The sequence below is a fragment of the Rhea pennata genome, chromosome 1, assembly GCF_028389875.1.
Source record: "Rhea pennata isolate bPtePen1 chromosome 1, bPtePen1.pri, whole genome shotgun sequence".
In the NCBI taxonomy this organism is placed as follows: domain Eukaryota; kingdom Metazoa; phylum Chordata; class Aves; order Rheiformes; family Rheidae; genus Rhea; species Rhea pennata.
The window spans coordinates 142,889,727-142,917,574 of record NC_084663.1 but is presented as its reverse complement, the minus strand read 5'-3'; the positions used below and the strand labels follow the sequence as shown (position 1 = coordinate 142,917,574).

General features: G+C 37.8%; 1 protein-coding gene across 1 annotated transcript in view; it reads right to left on the bottom strand.

Annotated features, from left to right (window-relative positions):
* Positions 1 to 27,848, bottom strand: part of DHRSX (dehydrogenase/reductase X-linked) — a 178,196-nt gene that overhangs the window by 14,075 nt on the left and 136,273 nt on the right. The window contains exon 6 of the mRNA XM_062601473.1: positions 16,400 to 16,607. Coding sequence (XP_062457457.1) covers positions 16,400 to 16,607 — 208 coding nt within the window. The remainder of the gene's footprint in view (positions 1 to 16,399; positions 16,608 to 27,848) is intronic.

Here is a 27,848-nt window from a genome sequence, read left to right as displayed (position 1 = left end):
TTCGATAAATACATGCTGTGGACTCATCTGGTGCTGAGATAATTTGCTTTGTTTAGGGCACTTGTATTGAACTATGCTCTTTAGTAATTCCATTCTGCTACAAACCCACATTTTCCTTGAGATTTCAATCAATGAACCATCCCTCTTCCCTCTCTGTAATACACTGCAAACAGTGATGGTCCAGATTATTAAACTGTTGTTTTCTGGGAAAATTTCCAGCTGAATTAATGCAGAACTGTGCTGTGGTTTAGTAACTGCTTTTAGATCATAAAAATAAAGGCTGAGATTTGAGTTGGGGCTTGAAGGACAGTGCAGACCGTGTGAATCAGGCAGCCTTCTTCCAGCACTCCCCACCAGCACCACTGGGGAGCTCTCTGCAGCTTGCTTAAAATTCAGCTCTTCACCTGCAAGTCTGCACAATTTTGCAGCCATCTATTATTTTTTAATATGTACTTCATAGCAGAATTGAATTGTTCCAATCAAAATTAGGACTCCATTTCTCTAGGTGGCATGCAAAACACGTTTGCAGTCTAAACTCTCACACATTTCGCTGCTTGCTCTTTCATCGTACCCCATGACAGGCTCACAGATAGCTCCAGCTTTCCCTTCATTCCATTTTCCTCCCCCTATATTCATGCCTCATGCCAGCCCTCACTCAATCCAATCTCAGTGTGCCAAGCAGTTGTCCCCTTTCTGTTGCATCCCTCTTTGTTGTCCACACACCATATAACCTACCGTCTCCTCAACGTTTCCCTTCTCAGATCACCCATTTGTATTACTACGGCCCTTTCAGCTAAATAGGAGCCTTCAAAGGATGAGCTATTCTGGCAGATTGCTTTTACTGTCTCTGGAGCAAACGGCAGCAGCAAGCCTTTTGAGGGTAAAGAAAGGAGAAGAAAATATTAGCCGAAAGCTTGTCAATACCTTGACCCAGCCAGCTCTGAAAAGATAGGGGGAAAAAAATGGTACTTCAGGCAGTGCCAAGCACATGGCAGAAAACATGGCTCTGGTTAGGAAAAGCAAAATCGCAAGCAGGACAGAAACCGTGGAGTGACAACGTGTCCAGGCAGTCCTGGATGCATGGGCTGCCGGGACGGGTGCGACTGGCCTGGGTCTCGCTAGCTCCAGTCCTTCCCAGGGTACGAGCCGCTGCTGCAGCTCCAGGGATGAGCTACAAAGCCTGTGAGTTTCCTATGGGTGGATACGAGCAGTTTGCAGTTCCTGAGCTTTAAAAAGGAGCTACAATTCAGAATCAAGAGTTTCCCAGACAGCATTCTTTTTATATAAAAACAGTATAAACATTTGGATTTTACTAATTATATAAACTCCTTACTGAAGAAATCATAACTGACCTTTACTTTAAAATCTGTGTTCAGTAAAAGAGGATTACAATTGTTTGTAAACTTTGCAAAGCTTATAACTCAGCTGTGAGAAAAAAAGCTTTGATTTATTTTTGTCTGACCCCTAATAGCCTCTGACAGGCTGTGAAACAAACAGTTTTAATTATTTTCTCCTTGCTGAATCTCTGGTCTCATCAGTTAATCAAAAATTAACACATTATCTATTACACAGAAATCAGTACAATTGGGATTAAAAGAAGAATGATACACTAGGAAAAAACAGAAAATTACATTAACACTAAACTGTGACAAATGTGACTATCTTATTGTAGCTCTGTCCTGAGATACAGGAATGTATACAAAAAAATAAAATAAATAAAGCAAAGACTTTTCCATTTATCCTGGGATTTATGGCTACTACTGAAAATGTCAGTATGGTCTCTGCAACTGAAAAATATTCAAAAGACTTCTTGCAGTTATTAATGAACAATATACAGCTCTTACACGCTGGCACAACATAAGCGTTACTTTTTTTTTTATAGGAACCACTGATGCATGAAAATAACTTTAGAGCTAATCAATGGGTAATGACTATTTCATGAATAACACTCCATTCTGAGAACAAACTTGGCTGTAATTCATAAACAATTATTGACACTATGAAGAAAATTAATCAATGCACACAAGAAATCTGCATGTTATTTAAAATTTCTACTCTAATATTTGCCTTCGACCCTTGGACACGGAGAAATTTTTCCTGCAATATTGTGAATATATTCAAGACTCTAAAGACTAGTATAAAATGCAAAAGCTAGACTTCTAGTGGATAAGACTAAAAGCCAGCAATGCCACAACTGTGAGGGGCATGCAGTAACCATGGAACTCTGTGCTAAGCTCTTTCTTAAAAGTGGTACTTGACAACCACAAAATGATCAAGACCTCTCATTTCATGGGCCTTGTATACCATGGCAGGACTTCAAGTTTTTAAAGTCTCTCCGGTTTCTTCTTTAGTAAGTGACAGTTTACTGCTCAGAATAACTAGAAGTACATGAAATGGCCAGGGCAGTAGGTAATGTGTCTCAATGCCTGCTGAAGTCTCACTGGGAGATAGATTTGTCTCTAGCTCCTAAAATGAACTAGTGAATTCCCATTGGCATAATTCTCTATATACAACCCTTCATCCTGTTTTTTACTGCCACCTCAGTACAAAGCAGGGGGAAAATATAGAATAATTCAAGGTACAAATCAGAATTCTCCCCTATTAATCAAAGGGACAGAATTTCCCATTGGTCACATGTGTTAATGAATATGAGGATTTACAAAGCAGTGAAGAAGCTGACCACTGGAAAAGGTTGTTCAGGGAGGCTGTGGAGTCTTGGAGATATTCAAAAGCCATCTGGATGGGGTACGAGGCCAGGTGCTTTAGTTGACCCTGCTTGAGCAGGGGCTCAGATCAGACAACCTTCAGAGATGCCCTTCAACCTCACCAATCCTGTGATTCTGTGAGTTTCAAAGAAATAAAAACCCAACTATGACTAGATATCATCAAATGTGGGGCTTCTGCAGAAAAAAAACACAAGTGTTTTTAATCATTCATATAACATAAAGGAGAAAAGCTGTTTGGCTCTTTAAAAATGAGGTCGATTCCTATTGTAGTCTAAATTAATATTATTAAGAATTTACAATTATCTGTAGATGACCACAGCACAAAAACATAACCATAAAGACAAATCTGAAAGAGAAACAGCACTAAGGTGAAGATAAAGTAAATGTTTCCCTAAGCAGCAAATAGACTCAGGAACTAAATATGCCCATTACATGCTACTCTGAAAAAATAAACATTTCAGAAAGCTCACTGACAGTTGTTTCTTTTACTTAGGCAAATATTAGAAATTATAAAAGAAGTCTGATTTTTTCAGTATAAATCTCATTTAAAAGTTATACAGAGGTGCTCATGCAAGTAGAGTGCACTTTTGTGCAGGAAAGGAAATAAAATCTAGAAGGTTTTCTGATGTCCTGTGACTGCTTCTGCATGAAATATGCACTGATCTAGCTATTTCAGAACTACATAGAGTGATGCAGGTACAAAGAAATGGACTTGGGAATATAACTCAGAAGATACTGATATTATTTAAAAATAAATGTTAAATTGTATTTATGATGTGAGGAGCAGCACTGGAAGCTGCTATCACAAAGCATGTGAGCCTGAGCACACTGCATGGCCTGCTCCTAGGCTTCCAGTTTAATTTAAAGAAAAGGTTACTGTCATCTATCATGTTCCAAGCGTTGTCAGGAAACCAAGCACTATGTATTTTATCATTAAGAAGCCCCATCAAAGAGGTTTTTCCAACACTCGCAATGAAGGTTAGCTGACTGCTTGCCAACTGCATCATAACTCTGTTCCTTCTTCCAATTTAAAAGTATATTAAGCAGAAGTTAATTGCAGGTCTTCCCAGCCATAATCTACACTGACAGAAACAAATAGCAGATGAAAGGCAAAGGATTTTGCTCTCTTCCAAAATACTAAGGGCTTTGTATTTCATTATAACAATAAATCTCCTTGTACTTAAAAGTTCTTCAGGAGATGCCTTAAATTAGAAGTAAATGAATATTATTTACAATTGTACAATAACACATATATAACTTACATACATGTACAGTAGGTTACACTTTTGTTTAATATATGATTAAAAGGCACATTATGTTTTATTAATATAATTAAGTATATGGAAAAGTTCTGTATTAGAAAGTAACTGATATTTTAACATGAAAAGTATCTAGACTTCGTAGGTTTCAACAGAAAGACTCTAAAACATGTAGAGTACCCCAGGTTCCTATATTTCAGATTAATCTATTTTTCTATGATAACGGTGCAATTTAACTGTAACAATAAAATGCTTGAAACCCTGTTAATAAATATCTGCTGTCAACAAAAGTTTTGAAGAAATATATGCCAATAGCAAGAATACGGAAAACAAAGAAATGAAGTTGAATGCATTTTTTAACAAAAATACCTTTCACCTATCACACTTGAAAATTAGAAATTTTTATGCAGGAGAGCAGTTTAATAAAGAAATACCTGTTGATACAAATGATTCTGCAATGCAGTGTTATTTAGCAGAGAAACTATGTGCTGTTTACTAATTCCTTAAAGTGGCAAAAAAACCATACATCTCAGTAGCATGATTCATAGATAGACATTTCCATCATAAATATGAAAGAAACCCTACAGGCTGCTGACAGCAATGAAAAGTGAAAGAAAGATTACTGAAATACATCTAAATTTAGGGCAGCTTAAGAGACCCATGTTTCAGTTCACCACACCATTTATTTCTTGACAGTTCAAATTTTCAGCATAATCCAAAGGATTTATTTTTAAATCTAGGCATGGATTCACATCACAAGGCAAAGATTTAACTTAGTAATTTGCAGCCTTAACACGTCTTAGCTGTCATAATGGATCCATGATCAGCAGTTTGTAGCAGGTCCATTGCTACGATTCAAAGGACCCCCCTAGGCCTATGATTTCAGCTTTGTCACCACTAACATACCACATCCTGTTTTTTTAAAAAGCCCACAAAATCTAAAGAGAAAGTACATTTATTTTTCAAATTTTAAAACATGCAGTATAATGTCTCCATAAAAACATATAGCAGGTAACAGCGCAAACATCAATTCAAATGAAGCAGATTTGCCATCATAAACTAGGAATAAAAGAATGCCTCTGTCATCCTCTCAGGCAAAATACTGAACCAAGCTCTCTGTTCTCAGTGTTATAGGAACACAGACTTATTTAAACCAGTGAGGGAAGCTAGGTCTAGCGCTGCAAACCCTCTGTGTGCAAACATCTACTCTACTCTGGTGCTCCTCTACCAGTAGCACTCTACTACTTTACTCCAGCTACTCTACTCTGGTGACTGTTATTTGGAGCTCCTCCACTGACTCCCAGCAGGGCTAGAAGCCATCCTGAAGGTAGTCATCTCAAAGATATTTTAGATGAAAACCAGATACTCATGAAAGCACAAGATGATCACCTTGAACTGCTCTCCGAAACAGCCAAGTATCATTTAGAAGCGTCATGTGTTACCTGCTGCTGCTCCCCTGCTGTTTGGCCTCTCTGACACCTAGAGATTGAAAGGGGTCTCCTGAGTACTGACCAATTTCTAGGAGAACGTTGTATTAACCTAAATTAGAGATTAAAAAGTAACTAAACCAACTATCTCTAAAGCTCCATGTTCAATTTATCTTGGCTAATTTATTTTTAATAGCATGCACAGCTTTCTTGACTCGAACAATGAAAGACCTTTATTTCATTGAAGGATATACAGTCCAATCCATAGGCCCATATTCACCTTTCTCCTGTAATCACAAGGCAGCACTGTTGGAAATAACACAGTCAATAATGGAAAGACTATTGTCTTCCAGCAGAGGACATCCAAGATAACATAGATGAGCAGCGAGAGGGGAATCCAAGAAGGAGCACTCTTTCAGCAAAAGTTTGCTAAAGAAGGATCTGGCGGGAACTCACTACGTTTGTAGTCATGATGAGTATTTTTTGAGAGATCTTTGCTTTGGACCCTTAGACTGAGTCCCCTTTTTCTTCTCATTGTGGGAACAAAGAAAGTCAGAAAAAAAATTGGATTCCAAACACAAAAGGAAGACAGAAGGAACAGGGAGGCTGCAGGGATTGCCTGGGACACTCCTCATACCAAAGGTGATCCTTTCCATAAACCTATCCAAACCCCATCTTAAAAGGAACAGTTTTCTTACTGTCACTGCTCTCTGTAGAAGGTTTTCCCAGGAACTGACACCAACGATTAGAAAGAAGATTCTTATATCTTTTTTCTTACTTCTTTCTCATCTCTACTGATTAGAAACAAGTTTGTAAAGTAATTATATTTCTAGTGAGCTTGTTTTGATTCATTCTTTTGACCAAATTGTTTCCTTAAAAGTAAACTCACTCCTGTTTGATTTGAGGCTATTGCTAGATATCATGATATAACCTGATAATAAACAGAAAAAAAAAATAAGCTGCCTACAGCTTTTACAGAGTAAAATTGAAAGCAACATGCAAAAGATCCTTTTACTTTAGGTTAATAATGACAGCACTGGTACCATCCTGCTCTGCATCTCTACAGCCTAATGACTCTAATGCTGCAAGTGCTTTCTTCTTAACTGAGAGAGCTGGGGGTAGATTATCCATCACATGTACTAATGCTCCTGTTGAGCTGAATGTATGATACAATACATTTATATTCAGAAAGAAGACTATGTAAAACCTCCTGCTTCCTAGCTTCAAGATCTACTTTCTGAATGAGTATAAAGCAAAAGCAATCAAAAAAAAAAAAAAAAAAAAAAGATTCTAGTAATACAAACACTTAAAGTGCTTACTACCTCTGGAGACTGTCAAGTCCTTTAAAGGGATTAGAGTTCAGTACATCTGTGCAAGCTTTACTCTACTTCTCCAGGTAAAAGGTAAAGGAGGACACGTGCCACAAAACTATCCCAGTCAAATAACATTAAAGGCTATCCCAAGATCAAGGAGAAACTTTAAGGAGCAGGAACAGATGCATAAAATTCTTTACAAAAAGGATAATACTCCACGTAGAGTATGCAAAGGCAGATCAGATAATCCCCATTACAAGAATATGCAGTGAGACCTGGATTCTTTCAGCTTTGGGCATAATTCTGGTTCTGATCAGCTACATTTGTGCAAAGCCACCAATGAAGTAGCACAACCACCATGGAGGTCATCATTTATAGGCAAAAGAGTTGAAAAATGGGAATCTAAGGTACTATCACTGCTCATGAAGCATGATAAAGGTGAAGAGCAACCTTCTCTCTGAGGAATGAACAAGCTGAGTTCACAGGTGAGGCAGTCAGAAAAATAACCTTTGTGCATTGGTAGCATACAAGTCTGAAAGAGAAAATAAACATGGCACCCCATAGTACCACTTTTACATTCTTTTTTAGAACAGAACTGCTTGTCAAAACATATTCATAGCATGTAATTTTATTTTCAACACTTTGAGCTCCAAAAACAACAGGACAGCTTTTCACTCTCTCCATTTTTAATTATCTTAGAATACTATGCCGCAGGTGGTATCACAGACATATTGGAAGACTGTATTTTGCACCTCAAAAGCTTGGTAGGCAAAAGTATTGAATAAATCAAACAATAATGTTCTTTCTTTCTGAGACACATTCAAGCTCAGAATACTATTGTCAGCTCCACAGCAGCTAGAGAGTCACTGCATAATGCAACTCACAGCAGAGTCGTGGAAACATGGGTTTGCCAGACACAAGCCTGGCCAAGACTGCCCCACTCACCAGATTTGGCTCCTGCAATTCACTCAAAAAGGACCTATATGTACTAACTTGAATAAATTATTAATAAGATGAAGAGAAGCCTGTAAGTTAGTGGGGGTAGTTCTTATTTTTTCAAGCTATATTTGAGGCTAGGACCAGTAGCAGCGCCTTCTTTTTCTTTTAGTGACAGAAAACTAGGTCAGCATGGCAGGGCCAAACAACTCTAAGTACAAGTGCCAGCCCTGATAAACTGTCCGAGTTCATTCCTGTTTTGTTGCAGCTGCTCAGTTTTCATGCAATCCTTTCCTGCATGCGTTCTAGATTCCCTGAAGAATGCCTGGTACATGATCATGTAATTCACGTGTTTACTTCCACTTTCCAACACTGGGACGGGGACAGCCAAATGTAATTATTTTCCCTGAAGAGACTCACAGACATGATACCATTTTAAAGAGAATTTTTAAATATGCTACAATGTATATAAACTTCTAACTCTGGACAGACTTGTATTAATGACTTCTAATGACATCTAGATGAAGTTCCTTTTAGAAAGGTGACTAAAGCCAGTATTCCAAATTCTCTTCTCAGGCATACCCATTAAAATCTACAAAATCCCCTGTGTTAAACTGAGAAAGTAATGAGAACATATTTTTCCCACAGTATTTGTAATAAAACTAATTATGTGAACTATCTCTTACGGTATCTTAGTATCCCCTCTAAAAAGCGAACATGAATGTGCCAGGTAGGCAATGGATCCATTGCATTTGATGTAATTTTTATAATCTTTACTAAAGCTGGAATTATTCAAATACTTCTTCTGGATTAAAATTTTCAAAAGTTGTAGATTGTAAAATAATAGGATCATTCAGCACCAAATACATTTGCTATTTCTATTTTTTTCTTAAACAGTTTATGGTATTTTCTTTTCCATGGTTCTTACCTCTCCCTCATCACATATATTACACTATCGTAAATACATACAGGGAGTATATATAAATATCAATTTAAATGCACGGTAATATCTATGTGATAAATAATGGAGGCACACAATGGGTTATAAACATATATGGGAAATACATTTCATAAGCAGCTTGGCTTACCTCACCTGAATCTGCCCATGAATACATTTCCTGCTGATATTGGAAAATGTCTGATATTCTGAACACCTAAGAGTGTGTTCTAAGAGTGGCTATCTGAAAAAAATCAACTTCATACCATATTATTTTTTCTCCAGCTAAATGAACACTCCTTTCCAGTTCCCACTCTCTCCTGTGAAAAGGCCGAACCAGAATATCTTCAGTTCTGGGCTAGTACCTCTGTTTTTTAAATAACACAATTTCAGTGCCTATTATCTTGGAATAGCATTCATCTTAACTAACTTTACATAACTCCACAGCACAGAAGTCTGCATCTTAGCCAATCATCAGAGGCCCCCTTTCCAGTTCATGGGGGTAAGTAGGCACTTGAAGGATTTGATTCATCTGGACAATTGTAGATATGTAGTTTAGGATGAGATAGATTCAGTACTAGAAGTGACCCTTTATTGGCTGTACTGAGATCACTGAGTGAACAACTCTGATGTGGGTGTTTATAATGCACATATTTATCAACTCCATGGTGCAAGATGTGGTTTCCAGGGATAGATGCCTTGGATTCCTGGAAAAGGGGATTTTTTTTTTTTTGGGGGGGGGGAAAGAACTTGACATTTTCTGTCAATCTTTGAAATCTCAGAATAAATATTAAAAATTATGTCAATTTTATTCATATTTCCTTGCATGACATTGAAAAGTTTTATAGTGCCCTCAGATTACTGGCAAATACTTAAGTGTCACTTTCATGGACATAAAGGGGAATGGAGCCCCTGTAAACCTCCAAACATCCTGAAAAATAGTCTGTTGTATTAAGTAAGGGTTTAAAGACAGGGCTCTGAAATATAAATTTTATCAGCATTGTTTTGTTATGAATGCATTACTCACAAGTAACAAAACAATAAGGAATTTAGGGAGGTCATCTCCAGTCAAATATTAACTTATCCATAATGCATACCACACCTGGTGGTAAACTCTTCGTGTGTGTATGAATATACATTTGCACTGCCTCCTCCTCTGCATCTCTCTACTTCAGTGATCTAATTCCAAATTTCTCCTCGCCTTCAATATCAGTAGCAGGATTTCCATGAGAAGCCAGCAGACCTTCTGCTTAATTCAGTGTTACAGCTCTTCCATCTGGAAGAGAGAAACTGCCTGTAATTACCCTGCTACTTTTCCTACCATTGCTGAATGTTTCATTTCAGTGGAGGCTGGGGTGGTCCTCTCTTTCTTTCTCCCTTTCTCTCTCTCTCTTAAGGAGATATTTAAAAGATACTCTGATGAGAAAGATTAGCAGCTACCTTGTATTCTACTGCCAATGGATTCAACTTTCAAACACCACTGTATTACCTGATGGAAAGAAAGTGGAATTTTAATTACATTGTGATTGAGGTAAAACTTCTTAGGCATGTAAGGAAGAATTTCAGTAGCACTGAGTGTGTGTACATTGAGATTTATGGGGTCAACAGCTGCAAACTATAAAGATTATGGATTGAAAAGTGAAACGCTAACTTAGTCTAGCTGAAATTCTAACATTATCTCTAATTTTCCAACCTTTCAGTCTCTTTTTTGAGATCTCTACATTGCAGGCATTGTGGTTTGCTTCTTTTTAACTGATAGGAATCAGTATGAAGTCCTTGACATGTACTTGGTACATAATAAATTATTTTTTCTTTTTATACTTGTTCCATATTCAACTAAATGTATGACTGAGAATAGATTAACATACAAACACATTAACTAAGTACATACGAAAACACAATGAAGAAGAATTAGCAAGGAATAACTTGGTTGATGGAACATATCTTTCTTAACTAAGTCTGTGGGTTCTGAATATGAAAATAGTTACAAATTACAAGATGACATTTGCTGATGTGCTAACACTAGTCACACGTTTTCAGTTTATTAACTGTTCACTTACTATCTCCCGTTATAGCAATACAGAGAACATTTTTTTTTCATTCCTTCGGATACAAAAGGATTTTTTTCAGATAGGATAAAAGAATCTGCCTAAGTTATGAAATAAAATGAACAATTCATTTTGACACAGAAGCGTAGATATAAACACCTTTGTACACAACACAAATACCTTTCTTCAGTACGCTTCTAACCTGCTGGTGAAATTCTATCACAAAATTTAAATCATGTACCAGTCCAAAATTTTCACTCCAAAAACTTTCACATAGTGCAAAGTTGTAGGATATCTTGTGTTTCTTTAGTCCACTTTCCAGGTTAAAAAGAGGCAATACTGTAGGAAGAGTAAGACATGGAAAGTTCCTGCCCTTTGAATGTTTTCTAAAGATGCAACAGTCTTCCCATTCCCCACTGTTAGGAAAAAAAGGATCTTCTTCATTTTCTAACAGAATCACTAGAACTTTGGGATAGGGCATGAGGTTGATTTCTGACTGTGCACATTGCATGATTTCTAGCTTGCTCCATGGCTCTGTTTTGGCCTGTTCCAACTAGCTTTCTCCAAGCTGAAGCCTGGGTGTGATTTAGGATAGATCACTCCAGCAGCTGCTCCAAATAAGTGTTATAAAAACACTACAACAGCCTTGACTCCCTCTGAAGGTCTCCAACACAATCTCACCAGCTCTGCACACCTTCGTACAACATCCCATCCTATCCCATCCCATCCCATCCCATCCATTCAGGCATGCAAAACAAATCCTTCACTTTCCTGCCTTCAAAACACCCTTCAGACACCTGAAACATGGCCCTTTTAATAAATATTTCAGTTATTTTGACCTGAGAAAACACACACAAAAATAGCAATGTCTCGGGACCATCAGGAAACCACAGTTGTGGTGGAGACCAGGGCTAACTGCTATATAGGTGTGCACTTGGAGTCAGTCTACTTTAGAAAGGTTTAATCCTGATTAGGGCAGACACAATTCATTCCATGCTCCTAAACCCTCTTGTTTAGCAATCAGAAGAAATAAAGCTGTCAAACTGCAGCTGCATATCCCATAACAACAATAACTGAATACCTAGTCAAATACAGGGATCCACATCTAAGAAAAGTCCCCAGATCACTAGGATTTGAGAATTCAAAGGTATGTTGCTCATTACCTTTCTCAGATGGATCCCTCCATCTTTCCCATTAGAACTGTGCTACAGTTGTAGAAATAATCTAATATTTATTAGGTGAAAAAAGAGAAAAAAAAACAAGCCCTATGGCTCTGATTAGAATCTGGGATGTAAAAGCCTGAAGCTTAATTCTCTGTACTAACATGTGCAAAAAAGGGGCCAGTTTAAAGAGGAGAGATATTGGAGCTGTTTTTTCTCATCGACTTTGACTAGAATCCCCTTTTTGATCTGAAAAGCTTTTAACTACAAATGACATGTTTCTGCAAGAAGTTTCTATTCCATTAGAAAATTCCAGACTAGCTTTATGTGAGGACCATACACTCACATGGACTGTAGATGTTGATGCTGATGAATTGTTACTTTCAGCTGTAGAATTTAATTATTTTAGTTCCATACAGCTGGTGTTATTGTGTGGTGATGTGTTTGTCTTCTGACACCTCAGGGAGGAGGACTAAATGAATTTTCTACATTCGGAGTGCCAAGGGGACAATTTGAATAAGAAATGCTGCAATAAGACCTGTATGACTATGTCTTCTGGTATGAATGATGAATCCAGGTCTTTTAAATATTGTTTTCCAGCAGCACTTACAGATTTAAAGTATTTATTTAAAAATATTTTAGGAAAATTTCACTAAAGTTAGGCTTATTTTGACAAATGAAAGAACTGAGCTGGTTCATACTGGCTGATTTCTAGGCTGTGTTCCCAATTCTGCCTTTCCCTTCATTTTTACAGGCTAGTGGGATTATTAATCCTTCTGCTCATTTTCAACTTGTCAGTCAATAATTTCCTCATATGGCATTATGTCTTTGTAAATGACAGCTGAGACAAGATCTGATGGACAGTCTTCCTCAGCTTCCTTCTACAATGCCTTCCTAAATACAGCTGATCTGAGGTGGCTGAAAGGACCGAATACACTCTACTTTACAATGATATATTTGCCAAGTGTGTCATATAGAAGTTTTTCTGGAAATTTAAAACCTTTCTCTGTGGGAAACAAGGAAGGTGTTTCTCCTTCCATTGCATCATGAAGTCATAAGTAGCAGAACAGTTCCTGCTATTGGATATTATGGAGGAGTCAGTATTTCTTTCCTCTAAGGCATTTTATTTGTATGACAAGTGTAGGTCCTCTGGTTTAAGAATGAATATCCAGTATTTGTAGCAGAAGCAGAAATATTGGAGAAGGAAAGAGTACCTTTCCAGCTTTCATTTTGGACAGTACCTATCACTAAAATTGGCGTGCTGCACAGTTAGTTTAATTTCAATTTGGTGCTTGGTAAATGTCTTTTTAGGCTATTATTATCTTATTAATTAATTATTGTTTGCTGGATTGGAGTGTATTTCTTCAAAAAGATGACCATTTCATGTTAAAAAATCTTAAGGGAAAATTTATCTCACTGCACCCTAGAGAGAATTGTGACAGCTCAGCAGCTCTTATTTACTGAGAAGTCAGAGGGGTAGAAATCAATTTATTTTTGAAGAATAAACATAATTTCTCTCTTGGCTGTGAGAGGTGCTATCCCCACTTGCTAAAAAAGTAGAGAAAATGTTTACAAAATTCAAATTTAAAGAATGAGTTTCACAGCAGACAATAACTTTCCTGAGAAAGAATGGAACACCATTTCTATAGGAGGACACTAATTTAGCAGTTTTTATGGCTGTCACCAGATCGTTTAGCTTGGCTTATCACATTGATACAGTGGTATCTCTCACTGCCATTTGTTGGAAAAAAAAAATAACTGAATGAGCAGAGATTTTTGAGCTGTTTACAAAAAGTAGAACAAAATGTTCCACCATTCTAAGAAACTCAAACTGTTAATACTTTGAGTAAATTATATGTGCATATCGTAGCCTATTTACAAAACTGTAGGCTTCTTTGTTTGCTTAAGCATTAAGCCTCCATTAAGCCAAATACCCTGAGGTAGCTCTGAGGCAGACTTTGCTATGCCCACAGTCTTGTGGCTGAGTGTGACACACTCAGCAACCTCAAGTACGAACAACTCAGTGAGAGCTGGGGCCACACTGTGTCCCTTAAAAGTATTTGACTTGAATGTAGTAGTCACCAAAGTGTTGACAGAAATGGATTTAAAGGTAGTGGAGGCAGTGTCACAATAATTTGGAATTAAATCAAACAAAATGTTGACTCTCTTGAGAGAATATGATGTGATAAATCCATGCTACACTTTCTCACTGGTGGTATCTGGGCTATCTTTACTGTCATGAGTGCCAGGCTGCAGTGGGAGAAGCAATTTCCTGTATGCCTTTACAAACCGCTTTGGAATACTTCAGGATGATAACAGTTAGTTGAGTAAATATGATTAGAGTACAATTGCCTCATTCTCATTGTGTTATTGCTATAATCCTAGAAGGAAGATTCATACATGTGTATGCAGGAATGAAATTCCAAGGGAGAAGAAATCCATAATATCAGCTATTGGCCAATATTATCTGAGAATTGAATTTTTCTACCCTTGCTTTCCTACTTTTCTCAGGGGAAATCTATCCTAGTGCATGAGATCACCACAAGACCATTGAATGCCTTTTGCTAAGGCTAAAATACTGGATATTGTAGTACTAGATACAGAACGATCTAAATTACCAGATAGGTTTTTAACATGATCATGTCATAGAAATAAATAGCACATTGTAATGCAGTTCTACTGAACTGGAAAGGACAGATATATATGATAAAGTGCTCCTGAATGTGAGAAAAGAAGGCAAAATCAGCCCCAAATATGTAAAGATACCAAGCATATTAAGCCTTAAGAAAAGAGTAGATCTCTGTGATGTAACTCAGAAGCCTCCAAGAGGGTGGGAAGACTGGTAAGGTTTTCTCCCTCCCTCTTCTCTAGCTTACAGAAAAAACACAGCAAGTGTTATATAAAAATGGGAAAATCTCAACCTCAGTAACTGAAGTGTTGTGAGTATATTCAGCCTCAAAAAGCAAACACCTCGTTGATACTTTTGCTTTGAAGGCAGCATACACATAGCATTTCCATGCAAGTCAGCATCCTTCAGCCACTGAAAGGCAATATTCCTTCAGACTGGTATCTCACACAAAGACTAAGAAATGATCAGGGACTATAGGCAGCATTACTATTACAACTATAGATACTTGACTTTCTCTTGTGATAAATCCAAACTCATTTTATGTGTTTTCAGTGACATCCCATTTACTTTCTAAACATGGTCAGTATAATACAGAAACGTTTCCCTTGGTGCACCAGTAAAACTGAATGGGATTGCGTGCTATAAAAAACAACAGAATCAATTTTTACTATCAGACACAGAATCTGTGGTAGAATTTTGTGGCTATGCTGGAAATACTTAGTGCTACCTAAGTAGCTGTACGAAATTGTTATGTTAGCAAAGCGAGTCCAATTAGAAAACACCACCATCACAGACTGGCACTTAAAATGGCAGTCTCAAGAGGCAAAACAAGTCTCACATATACACCTGGCAAAGCTGTATGCACTCTCTTTAAGGATGCATTTCACCTTATGAGCATTCCTATTACAATTTTATTGCAATATTCAGGGTGTACTTAGAAGATACTATTTTTAAAAAAATATGGGTTTATTTATTTGCATCTTATTTTACAAACACTATTCCAGCCCCCAGATTCATTTCTAAAATTAAAGCTAGTGATATTTCCATATCAAAGTTTAATTTGCTTTGTAGGATATGCCCCTTGATCTAAAATACTTCATTTTAATTAGGGAATTTAATTTTCTCTAATGGAATCAGATTCCATTCACTTAATCCAAAACTCCTTTCTGAAAGAGTTATAATCAGTGTATTTTCTCAGAACTAATCCTTCTAAGGCTTGTTCACGTTAGAACATTGCACCTGTGCTGCTAAACTGATTTCAGATTGATCTACTTGCACTACTGCAAAATGTTATTGAAGTTAAAGTTAACTAGGTTTGCCCCAGTTTTAGATTAGTTTTATTATAGAGGTTAAAATTTTCTTATGTAGACCAGACACAGATAATAAAAGATAATGTGCTATTACAAGTATGTGTTCAGATGAAAGACTTAAATGAAGATTGGTCCACATTCCAGAGCATGTGTATTTAGATCTGCACAATTTGGAGCTTGCGCTATGTCCCATCAACATTTTTTTCATTTGCTCTCTTCTTTCCTTCACCCTCTTCTCTTCAACGTGTTGCATACATGTAGACAGTGTCAGGTCATGTCTACTTCTCATTAGCAGGATGTACAAGACATTTCCTAGGAACACTTTGCATGTGCTGGCTCCTTGTTAGAATGCAATTCTACCAGCACGTACACACAAGCAAACGTAAATAGTTTAGGTAGATATTAATGCATGGGCATTTACTTTTTCAACCACAGATAAAGTGAGAGGAATTCTCTCCTCTTAACGTGAGTCCACTTAAAATAAATGTTCTGGGTGAGGGCTGTCTTTATCATTTTTTTATGTTTCATCAGTCCAGAAAAATGTAATAAATACAATACCTTATGATAAACTCTGATACACCTTCATCTCTGTGCTGATTACAGCTTTTACAATGTAGTAACATGGCAACAAAATAGTTAAAAAAAAATGCATACCTTGAAAAGTAGCCAGGCTGTCATCCATTTGACCATTTTTACTACCCAAAAGACATGCTTGTAGAGCTCGGTATTCACTACTCCAGGATCTACTACATTAGCAGTCACATGGCTTCCATTTGCAGTCAGAAGATGCTGTAATCGATAGGTAAATAACACAAGGGCAAGTTTGCTTTGGGCATAGGCTCCATGGGGTGAATACGAACATCTGTATAAGAAAAAGAAAGAGAGAAGGACATGAACATAAAAATAATCAGAAGAAAAACATCATTGTACAAACATCAAACGTACAGCATTTTCTGCGATATCCAGCAAACACACAGATTCAGTCACAAGAAGCAGCTTATCACCAGCGGGTGTGTTGTTTGCTGTAGTTCTGGTGATTATTCCATCGGATACAATGCCCCATTTACACAAAAAATAAAAAATAAAATTACATGGCATCTAACAGAATATCTATGTAAAAATATTTTAACTGGCTACACTGAAGCACCAAGCTCCAGAATACCATCTCCTAGGTGATATCATCTCCCCAAAACAGTCTCCCCTTCCTAACAACATTCTTCTCAAACATACATAATCCCCCTCCCACCCTGTAAATCTGTCCCTAATCATACTACTCCTGGTTATTACTATTTGTATCACAGCAGAACCTACTAGTTTCTGATTACAGCTCCTTTGTGTTGGACACACTATAGACGAGCAAGGCAATCACTGCACCTGCCCCAACGACACATCAGATTACACACAGCTAAGGAGAGGGATTAAAAGGTGAGGCAAGGAGAGTGGCTGCATACGGTGCAAGTGTAACCACAGTTATATCATGTACAACTCTTAGAACAGAGAAAGCTGGCTGAGCTAGGCCTGTGCCAAACAGATGGTACAGTGCTGATGCATAAATGCACAAATGCTGAGAGTCAGGGCAAACTGTTGCCTCTTGAGACTCCCATGCACCTCTCTCAACCTGGGTGCTGAATCTGCCTTTTTTTTGGAGTCAAACATTTTAGGAACTGCTGATTAGCTGCAATCAACCACATGCCGGCAGCACTATTTTTTTTCAAATAAGCAGGCTAGTTCTGGACAAATTAGCAGGTATATCACATAAAATGCTCATCCAGATGTAAGCCTCAGCATCACTTTCACAAATTCCTATTCCAGGCCAATTCACTCTTGTTGTTACTATAGGCCTTTCATTTAACTTTTTTTGTGCTTAGAAGAACCAGAAGTAATTCCTAGCACTACAGGCAACTCATAGGCAAAGCAGGCAGGAGCAGGCCTGGAGCAAGAGATTTCTGGAAGCAGCAAAACAGCGATGGTCCTTATCCTCTTTTGCCTAGGCCGGAGTCTGGGGAGATGTGCTGCTTGCTGCTGATGAAACGGAGACTGGGGTTAGAGCCCTCAGGGCAGCAGCTACTGCTGGTGGAGCAAGATAGAGGAGCACCCACCTGGGGGCTGATCTCTCTTTCCCAGCTGCTGTTGCCTTCTCTTTATTTGCTGTCCTGACACTGTGACAGCAGCAGACTATAGCTTCATTCTTAGTGCAGCAAATGTCAAAGCTGAGAATGTTCCTGTCCTGCAGAAAAGCCTGCCCTGAGTTTTCTGTGGTTATTGCAAGGTTTTATTATGCAGAGATGCAGAGTCCAAACAGCAAATATTTCTCAGAATTCATTTCATAATCTCATTTTAATTCAATATCTAATTTATAATATTCTGTACACTTCACCATAGAACCCCTTGCATGCTAGCAAACGGGCTGGTTCTCTGCAGAGGTATAAGGCTACTGAAGCAATTTAACTGTTAGCATTATCTGAATGGACTCAGAAATTTGGAGAGACAATAGTATATCTTACAGCTCAGCTACAGGAAGTGAAAGACAACAGCATTAAATCTCTAGTTCATCTCTCTTCTTTTTTCTGCTCTTTTCTTGTTCAAGAGAAACACAAATAGGCAATGAAAGTGTTATATAATCTGAGGTAGAATAAAAAAGAACAGCAGATCATAAAAAGCCTTCATACTAACCAACAGCCTGAGCTCTTACATGCTGGATAACATAGCTCTATCATCATAAAGATATCACTTGCACCTCGGGGTAAAATGGGCTATTTCAAAAATAAAGAACAATTACTACATGACTATAAAAGTGACTTGGCATTACTCAGGGAATTGCAGTTATATTTTAAATTCAGTAATGTCCATATCCTCATCTGAAACACTCAAAATGTCACTGTATGCGTCATGCATATTAACTGGAAGGGCCAGATCCTCAGCCGCTACTGGCTTCCCTTGTGCAGCAGTGCAAGGCAGATCTAACTCTATCCTTGGGAAGTCCTTATCTGAAGCAGCCTTCAACAGCCTGGTGCTTCCTGGCATTTCTTCACCAGTGCCACTGTTTCCCCATCAGGGAAGAATGTAAGCTAGGGCATGGGACAAGACTTACTGTATTGAATGACAGCGATCTTGTCTAGCAAGCCGCTCACCGAGAAGCAGGGTTAGGGACTACTCTAACTCATTCTGTCTGGGTCTAGTCTGGCCTTCAATAAGGCTCAGGAGCCATGTAGAGGGAAGGTGAAAACTCCCCATGACTCTCTCTCCATTCCCACATGCTGCATGAGCGCTATTTCAACTTATCTTGTGGCAAGGAAGCACAAACTACAAGGACTAGATCCTCGAAAGCCTTGTACTTTGCATGTATATCTATGTCAGGAAAGCATGAGTGCTTAGAAGATATTAAAAGCCATCCAACCAGTATGGAAGACTTTTATATCACAGTGCAGAGATGGAAATGATTTCCAAGGCAGTAAGTAATCAGATTTCAATAGTGTACTATAGAGATCAAGGACGTAAAACTTAATAAACAGAGCAGATGCTTTTAGCAGCACCCCTATGCTGATCACCTGCATTCTTTCCACTTTTTGTGTGCATACGATTTTTGCTTTTCAGGAATCTATTATCACTGGACTATATAAAACTAGAATAATCTGTGATACAGAACTGATGAGTATTTTAATTGAACCACTGTTTTATTTGTGAGACCTAGTCTTATTATGTTCACGCTTTGTTTAACACTAGTTTATTCTATTTAAATTACATACTGGGGAAAAAAATGGTCACTTAGCTTCATTACATCTAGTCTTGAGTTTATGAATTAGAAAAATGCCTTGTCTCCTTCACATATGCTCCTGTACCATAACTGCATATCCCACGTACATACTTATATTCCTATACATAGAATGCTCTAGGTGACCCTGCTTGAGCAGGGGATTGGATTAGATGATCTCCAGAGGTCCCTTCCAACCTTACTGATTCCATGAATGACCTTGCTTCAAAGCCTATGCATCTAGATTTAGTCTTTCTCTTGTCTCTCTATGCTCTTTCTATATATTTTCAGCACTGAACAAAACTATAACTGTACATTAAATAAAGTAATAACATTGGCAACATTACACATCTCCACATCTCTTTTCTTTTCTGAAGACTCTAAAAGCCTTCTAAAATAAGTGTGTATTAAAGAGGCTCAACAAAGTACAGCGTGCAAGCAGTGCACAGCTTGCCAGTCAACCTCACTGGCACAGTAGTGTACAAGGGGCATCTGCAACGTCTGGCATATACACGTGCTGGCAGATCAGCCAGAAAGTCAGGAGATACAGGTGATCAACGGCCCAAGTTCCATCACAATAAATACTGCCAACCAAGCTCTAGCTAAGTCGGACAACTCATGTTGTGAGCCTGGCAGACCACTGCATGGTCAGTAGCTGGCAAAAGTGAAGCAGTGGAGGCAGTAAGCATGGATTTAGTGGGAAGAAGTCCAGTGGGATAGAGCAATGAGGCTGACGTTCTACTGGAGAAGCTCATGCCCATCCATTCATTTGAGTGGGTCTCTCTGTGGATCACAGCGATCACTCTTTCTACTACAGAAAGGAGTATTCCCTGGGGGGGATGGTCGCCAAGAGCATTGGCCCTGTCGGTACAGAAGAAAAAGGACAACTCACTGCTCACTAACTGGAAACTATAGAAGGAGTTAAAGCAGACAGAATTTAATTAGTTGTTTTGAAATCTGGCCAAGAAAGCAGTAATAGATAACACTTTCTTCTTCTTTTAAAATTAACCTTTCGTTGATTCTATCTTGATGGAAAAAATGGTCAAGATAAGGCAGGTTATGCATTTTCAGTACAAATATCTTTTAGCAGAAATTACTGTTTTCCATGTTAAGATTTTTTTTTTTTTTTTTTTTTTTTTTGCAACTAAATTGGCAAGTTTGAATTTTCACTGCAAAAATTCGGGATGTAAAGAGAAAGGGATTATTTTGTATTTTTGCCAAAATGAAAAAAATTAAGTATTCAATTTTGGAGTGAATGTCTTGTGGTTTGATGACTTTTTTTTGTCTTTTCCCAAGCAGCTTCCACTAGAAGCTAATTTTACAACTCATCTCGATGGTGCTGTCTCCAGCAGCAGTCTCTCTGGCATGCTGGGGCAATGTATTTGTACAAAGTAATGAGAAGCCAATTTTCAAACTAGAGCCTGCAGTGACTAATTAGGTGTTTAAGCATGAACTCAGATGTTACCCAAGTTTGAACACTGGATCCTTGTTTACCATTTCCTGCAACTACCATTTTTCACTCTGGTTTCTTTTTTTGTCTGGCTTTAGTTGGTCTGTATGTCTGTATTCTGTAGAGGTCTCCCATCTCGGTCTAATGGTATCAGGCTTAGGCTACAACATTAAATCAGCTCAAGGGACCTGCTGAGTAATGAGGGCATCAAAATAGCTGATCTACACAGCCCATTTTCTCTACACCTACTGCGTACAGACTCTTACACTGCATTCTGATATTTTCTTTTACACCAAGAGCTGCTTTTTGCCTTATGCACACATGTGGAAGGAAGCTGATATGCACTGACTGGAGGAAGGGCGCAATAATACCATCCTTGCCCTTTCCCACCACATCTTGAAAGAAAAGGCTCAGAAACCACGTGACTGCGCTGAGCAATATACAGCTATATTTAACCTGACTGATGCTAGCAGTAGAGTTTTTCTGACATGAACCTCTTTTACACCGCTCTTGTCTTGAACATATCATCTTCTCCTCACTGATCATCACACTCCCCAATTTCCAGTGTGTTAATCTAGCTGGAGGGCTGAGTGCACTAAGATCAAACTGAAGAACAACTAGATTGCCACGTACTCCATTAAAAGAGAAGTGATGCAAAATGTGGGTGACATGCTGGGGTTTTTAATGAAAGGCCACACAAAATTTCAATACATGCCTTAGGATGAATCTGTGAATTAAGCAAAACACAGACTTGCTGTATTAAAACACCTTAAGTGTCTTAGTGATATATGTATTAATCTTGCAATACATCATCACCATTTCTTAGTCAAGAATATAGAGACTATTATTAAACACTCATAAAGCTTTCATAGGCTTAGATTTTCTGTCTCTAGGGAATACAATGCAAGATTTTTCAAAATTTCTGATAGATTCTGCAGATTGTTTTAGGTAGCTACAGAAATATATTGCAGAATACAGGTACATCTTTTCTGGTTCTCATAAGCTTTTTTTTCCCTCTCTTCTTATAATAAACCAAAGCCTGAATTATAAATATTGCTTATTATACTTGTGCAGATTTCCTGACTGTACTACAAGTATTTATCCTATGTATACATTTGCTAAGTCTTATCTATTGTGATTTTCCACTAATACAAAAAAAGAAAGTACAGAGATGGAGAAAAAAAAGTTGGATAAATCAGAATATGCATATTACCACTGAAAAATAATGTCTTGCTAATTGAAAGAAACAAGCAGATGCATTAGTAAAACAGATCCAAAATCTAAGTATTTGACAGATCTACTAGGCTATATTACAGCTGTGTTTTGTACTGTAGTTGTTCTGTTACCCATTGCAAGTAATGCTATAGCTTACTGCATAGTTACTTATTTCACATACATGCATGAATATTTTGGGTGTCCATTGGCCAATTACTAGACAATTACTTCTTCATGCATATTTTGTGCATTTACATATGTAGCTCTTTTTTTAAAAAAAGTGTTTATATATTTATAAATATTTATACATGTAAAAGTAAAGGCAGCCTTACCATACATCCATGTATTTGAATTCGAATACAGAAGTCACAGTAATTTTGAACCAATAAGCACTCAGGCAGTAGTGACTCCTGAAGCATCCTCATAAGCCTGTGATGGGCACACCGGAAAGGAAGGATACTAGACTGACAAACTAAATTAGTGGTTCTACACAAGACGAAAAGCAAGCACTTCATGCGTTGGCAACTACAGTATTACTTGAATAGCCAGAGACAGACTGCACTTTTCCACACTGCCTGGCTGGGTAGCTTGTGCTGACGCACAGACAAAGTAATGCCTGAGACTATCCACACCTTGGAGCATCTACCTCTCCCTCAGCAGTGGGCCACTCCATGCAGCTTTGGCCAAAACTGGACTTGGTCTGAAATCTTTCAAAAAGTGAGAAGGCAGTATATTTTTTTCCCCAAATTAAAGGATAAGTATAAGGGTAAAAGCTCAGAGCTAGGAGCTGCTCTTTCTATGAGGCAAAATGCTGCAGATGGTCTATTAGTATTAGCTCACTTCTCAGCAAATCAATGAAGCTTGGGCTTCATTCAGAGTTCAGTAAGCCCCACAAGCCAGAAGCTGCTCCTTTTCTAAAAGAGCCATTGCTTCCCAACTTTCAGCACTTTGCTGCATAAATGCATGGCATTCAGTGACTAGCCCCTTGTTTATAGCATGTACGAAATGCAGAGTGAACTTACTGTCATTAGAGGAGCTAGTGAAGGACTCTGGAAGATCTATATTATTAAAAATACTTCTAAAAGATAAAATCAGCAGGGGCTTGTCATGATGGGCCATCCTGATGGAATTAATGCATCATTTACCTATGGCCAATCCCTCCTCCTAATGTAGGTAGGTGAGATGTCAAGAGCGCTCCTTTCACTCCACTGATTACCTTGCCAAGCGTGGCTCCATTGCTGTGTGCTAAATGCAAATTCTCAAATGTATGAAACATGGAGGCAAAGACTGGTCTTCTCAAAATCTGAGCAGAACCAATAGCTTAAACAACAGTCTAACTTTTCTGTATATGTTAATTTTAAATGTTTTTTGTTTTTGTGGTCAACTATTGTTGACCAGTTCAAGTTGTAATTACTGTAATTTCATTTTCCCAGGAAATACATCTCTTTACAGAGAATGATACAAGCTGATTCTTCTGAGGTACCATTTTTCTATTGTGAGTTTATATCATGCAGTGTTAAGTACTTTTTAATATTTGAAGTGGCATTTGAGCCTAATGGTATCCCTTCACTCAATTAAAAAAATCTCTGTCAAACAAATAAATACATAAATAAAAGCAAGCAAGCAATGTTTTGCATAGCTGCAGCCAAGAACAAGATCAAGGCTCCAAGACCTATGTTCTATGTCCTCATGACCCTTTTGAGTCAAGGGGGAAACTTAACTGCCATATATCTTTTCCTTGGTAATCTTTTTCTCTTGGGTAATCTGGATCTCATGTAATTGAAGATTGACACATATCTTTTCAGATGATCTCTTGGATTAAATCAAGAAGAGCTCTGAGGCATCCTCCATTTACTTGTATAAGGCAAAAAGCTTCCTAATCCTTCTACAATAGGGCTTTTAAGTTCAAAGAAGCAAGAGGTCTTTTTATAGTTTCTTCTTCTCTTCCATAGAAACACGAACAGGGTGTTTTCCACTGGAACATAGACAGGGACATAAAATGGCTCAGTAATAACTTGAACAATCCAAATCTTATTTCCATTTTGATAAAATCATATTAAAATTGGCATAGTGTTTGCAAAGCAGCTTCAGATTCTGAGTTTTTCTTTCTGGGACTGAAAGGGAAATAACTATAGAGCCTGTTTATGCATAAGAAAATGCTGCCATTTCAAGTCCAGTCAAGTCCAATCAAGCCTAGTCACCAAATGCAACGAGTGGATTTTCAGTAGACTATGTGAAATTAGTTGGTTTATGTGAAAATAGTACAAGCTTTAATTTTGTGATGGGCCAAACCTACTGCACTGCCTTGGACTTGAAGAAGAGCTGAATGTACGACTTGAATGTGCACAAAGAGTACAAAATCCTTTTTTCTCCCTGATGTCTGTAAATACTGTGCAGAAAGAGTGTGTAATCACTCTTGTGTCCACAGAAGCAAGATAAGATTATCAACTGAGACACTCAAAAAAAATTTTAAATATCAGTTTTTATTTGTTAAAGCAATTAGCAACTTCTGCTTTTTCGATGTTTCCTTACTTAGGATAAGAAGACCACAGCTTCAAACAGACAGAAAATTTACTATATCACAATAACTGAATGAAGATAAGGAACAAGCTAATAAACAAGTAACATGTTTCCTAAAAACAGTCATGGAAAGTCTTCCCCTTCTGCTGGAAGATATGTTAAAGAAGAAAAATAGCTGAAATGTCAACAGCTGCAGGAAAGATTCAAATATATAAGTTCTCTGCACCCATAAAATGACTGTTTGTCTAGATGCAATGGGAAAGGTCTTAGTTTATATGAGGCTGTATGTTGATAGAGTCCTTCAGCCACTATGCGATGTAAATAAGAGCCTGGAAAGGCAGATATTTTACTTTAGAAACCTAAACAAGCAAACTTTAGCAAACAGTAAAAGCAATCCAGTAAAATGCTGCTCTCCTTTATCTAAGGGTTGTTAGATTGTGGCCTTTTTTCACTCCATCATTTTGGTTTGCCCTTAAACTATATTTGTCAGAGAAAAATTCTCTTCAAACTACAAGAAACTAATAACCAATTGTGGCTCACAGTGGTCTGTAACCAGCATTATAAACTGGTTATTTTAAACTACCATAAGAGACAGTAACAGCAATCACTTTCTCCACCATCCAGTCTTAAACTTGTTTTTTAAATTTCCCAATATTATGTCACCCTGGAACACAGTAAACAGGGATGTGAACTACTAGTAATGGAAAACCAAATATTTCCTAGGGAGGGGCAAGGCTTGGGGCCAGAGCTCCTGCGATCTCAGTGAAGAGCACCTGAAATCTCTTCCCCTTACAAAACACCCCAGAACTGTATTCACACAGGTGGTCCAGGAAATACTAACAAGAAATTTTGTGACCGAACTCTGAAAAATCAATATACCGTCATAAAACTTCACTGCCTCTTCAGCGCTTGCTCAGTGGTTGTGCTTCTAGGGCAGCTCCCTGGCAGCTTAGGCTGGCGCAGGTTGGCGCTGGGACCTCGTTGCCCACCTCCTTCTCCTCCATCGCCTCCACCACACCTGCTCACCCTGTCTCTCCCACACAGGCGCACAGCTTAACTCACTGTCATTCCAGTATAAAGCTGGACAAACCTCTTTAATCAGTCCAGTACAGAATTGTATAAAAGCAAGTTAGACAGAGCTCTCTTGTAAAAATAATTAAAAGATCCACCTAGACTGGCAAACTGATTGACCTTCAGTGGAAATTCAAATACTGAAAAAACATTTTGAGCTGCGAATGAAAATATTTCATGCAAAAATTAGAATATTTTAATTTGAAGATTTCTGAAGTGCCTTGTTACAGCTAGCATCACAATTAAAAGCTCTTAGACCTCTCAGAGAGCTACAGTGATCCACAGGGCACCTCACTCTCTATCCTTCTTAGGAAGGTAAAATAACGTGGTGTACAACTGGTCCCTGTTTCTCATCATAAGAAATGCAGGTCAACTGCAGCACCTTCTACATAATGAGAACAGATGAAATTACAATTGTTGTAAGACATTTTGACAGCACTAAAACTACTGCAGGCTAAAATATTTGTTTAACAATGACTTATTTTATTTAGATTTTTTTTTTCAGAGAAAACACATTTTTTACAAAAAACTCTGTTTAGTCAAAAGACCTATTTCTAGTCTTTTGAATAGACAAAGTTCTACTTTCCTGTAAGGAAAGGTTTAGGATGATGAGCAAAGAAGAGGTTAAGAGTTACCATTTTTAATCTCCGAGACAGAAATCTGCCTTTGAGTCCTTCCACTACAGCTTCTCATCCTTAATGCACTTGGCAGCATCAGGGCTGTTTGGTTGCAAAGAACCAGAAGCAATAGCATTGCTGAATCCAGAGGCGATTTGCTGAAGGCAAGCTGATCATTTTGACTGTGTCCCCTAACATGCTGTTCTGGGGATTTACAGGCAAGTGTGCTAGCCTTCCCCAGATACACTCCACAGCTCAAAGGACAACACTGCTGAAAAGGTATTGTGAGGATGGTGGAAGCTGAGGCAATTGAGAGAACAAGCTAAAAAATTTTGAATAAGCACCCGGAACTTGAACTCCCAAGCTTTTAAGGTTCACTCAGCCTTAATGAGTTTTTCTGCTCACAGGGAGAAGTTAAACTAACCTTCACCTCTCAAGGGTGACAATCTATCTCTGCTCCATATTCTCTGCAAGTCCCTTTTGCCTTCTCTGTCAGACTAGCGCAGTACATTAACTTTCAAATTATCATTGAATTGTCTTGCCATTTCAGAAAATAGCATGTGTTCATACATCCATCATCTTTTATGCTACAGAGAGTTGATTTTACCCATTCAACCTACTGAGGAGGGAGAGGCTGAGTAGCAGAAACATGTATATATCAAATACCTCCAAACACGTTGCGTTTTTGAACTTGCTCAGAAACACTTTGTCCTACTAAATCATTACCTGTTATTAATAATACATTATTAAGACCATCAAATTCTTTTAGACAGGAAAGAATTTAACATTGTGACCCATAAAATAGCTATATTTAATTTTCCAGAATACATTCAATTCTGACATTATCTTTGTGATAGTGGTGTCACATCTTTACTGTTCTTCAGAATAGCAATGAACCCTAAAAGTATTTTGACTAGATAGAATGAAGGTGCACTAATAAATTTCAAAATTTCCCAAGCTGATATTTTGATAGAAATATATCTTCATTTTGTGTTGCAGGAATGGATGGAGATCACCTGTGGCCTACAACAGAAAAAAGACACACACTACATAAGAACTTAAATCACATTTTTTGGACTGATGAGAGAAGTGGTCTTCCGATATTGTAATAGTCCACCTTTTTTTTTTTTTTTAATTAATTCATAATATTTGAGATCTGTGCATTAACTAGAACACTAATTTTCCAGGTCTGCAGAGTCAATTTTTGCAATTAGCACTAATTGCTACAAAAGGAAGGGATCATTTTGCAAATCAACAAATCCTCTCACATTTATACAAAAAAACTTCTGCAAAGAAAGACTAAAATATCTTTATAAGCATTTGAATATTTATACCTGTGAATACATAATCATCCAACTGTACATAGAAAAGCTTGGAAGTATGTTGCAGGAAGGATGCTTTAACTGAATTTAGCAGCAGTTAGTACTTAGTATTTAGTCCTGTCAAGGGAGTATAATTTATCTTGTAAATAGAATCATT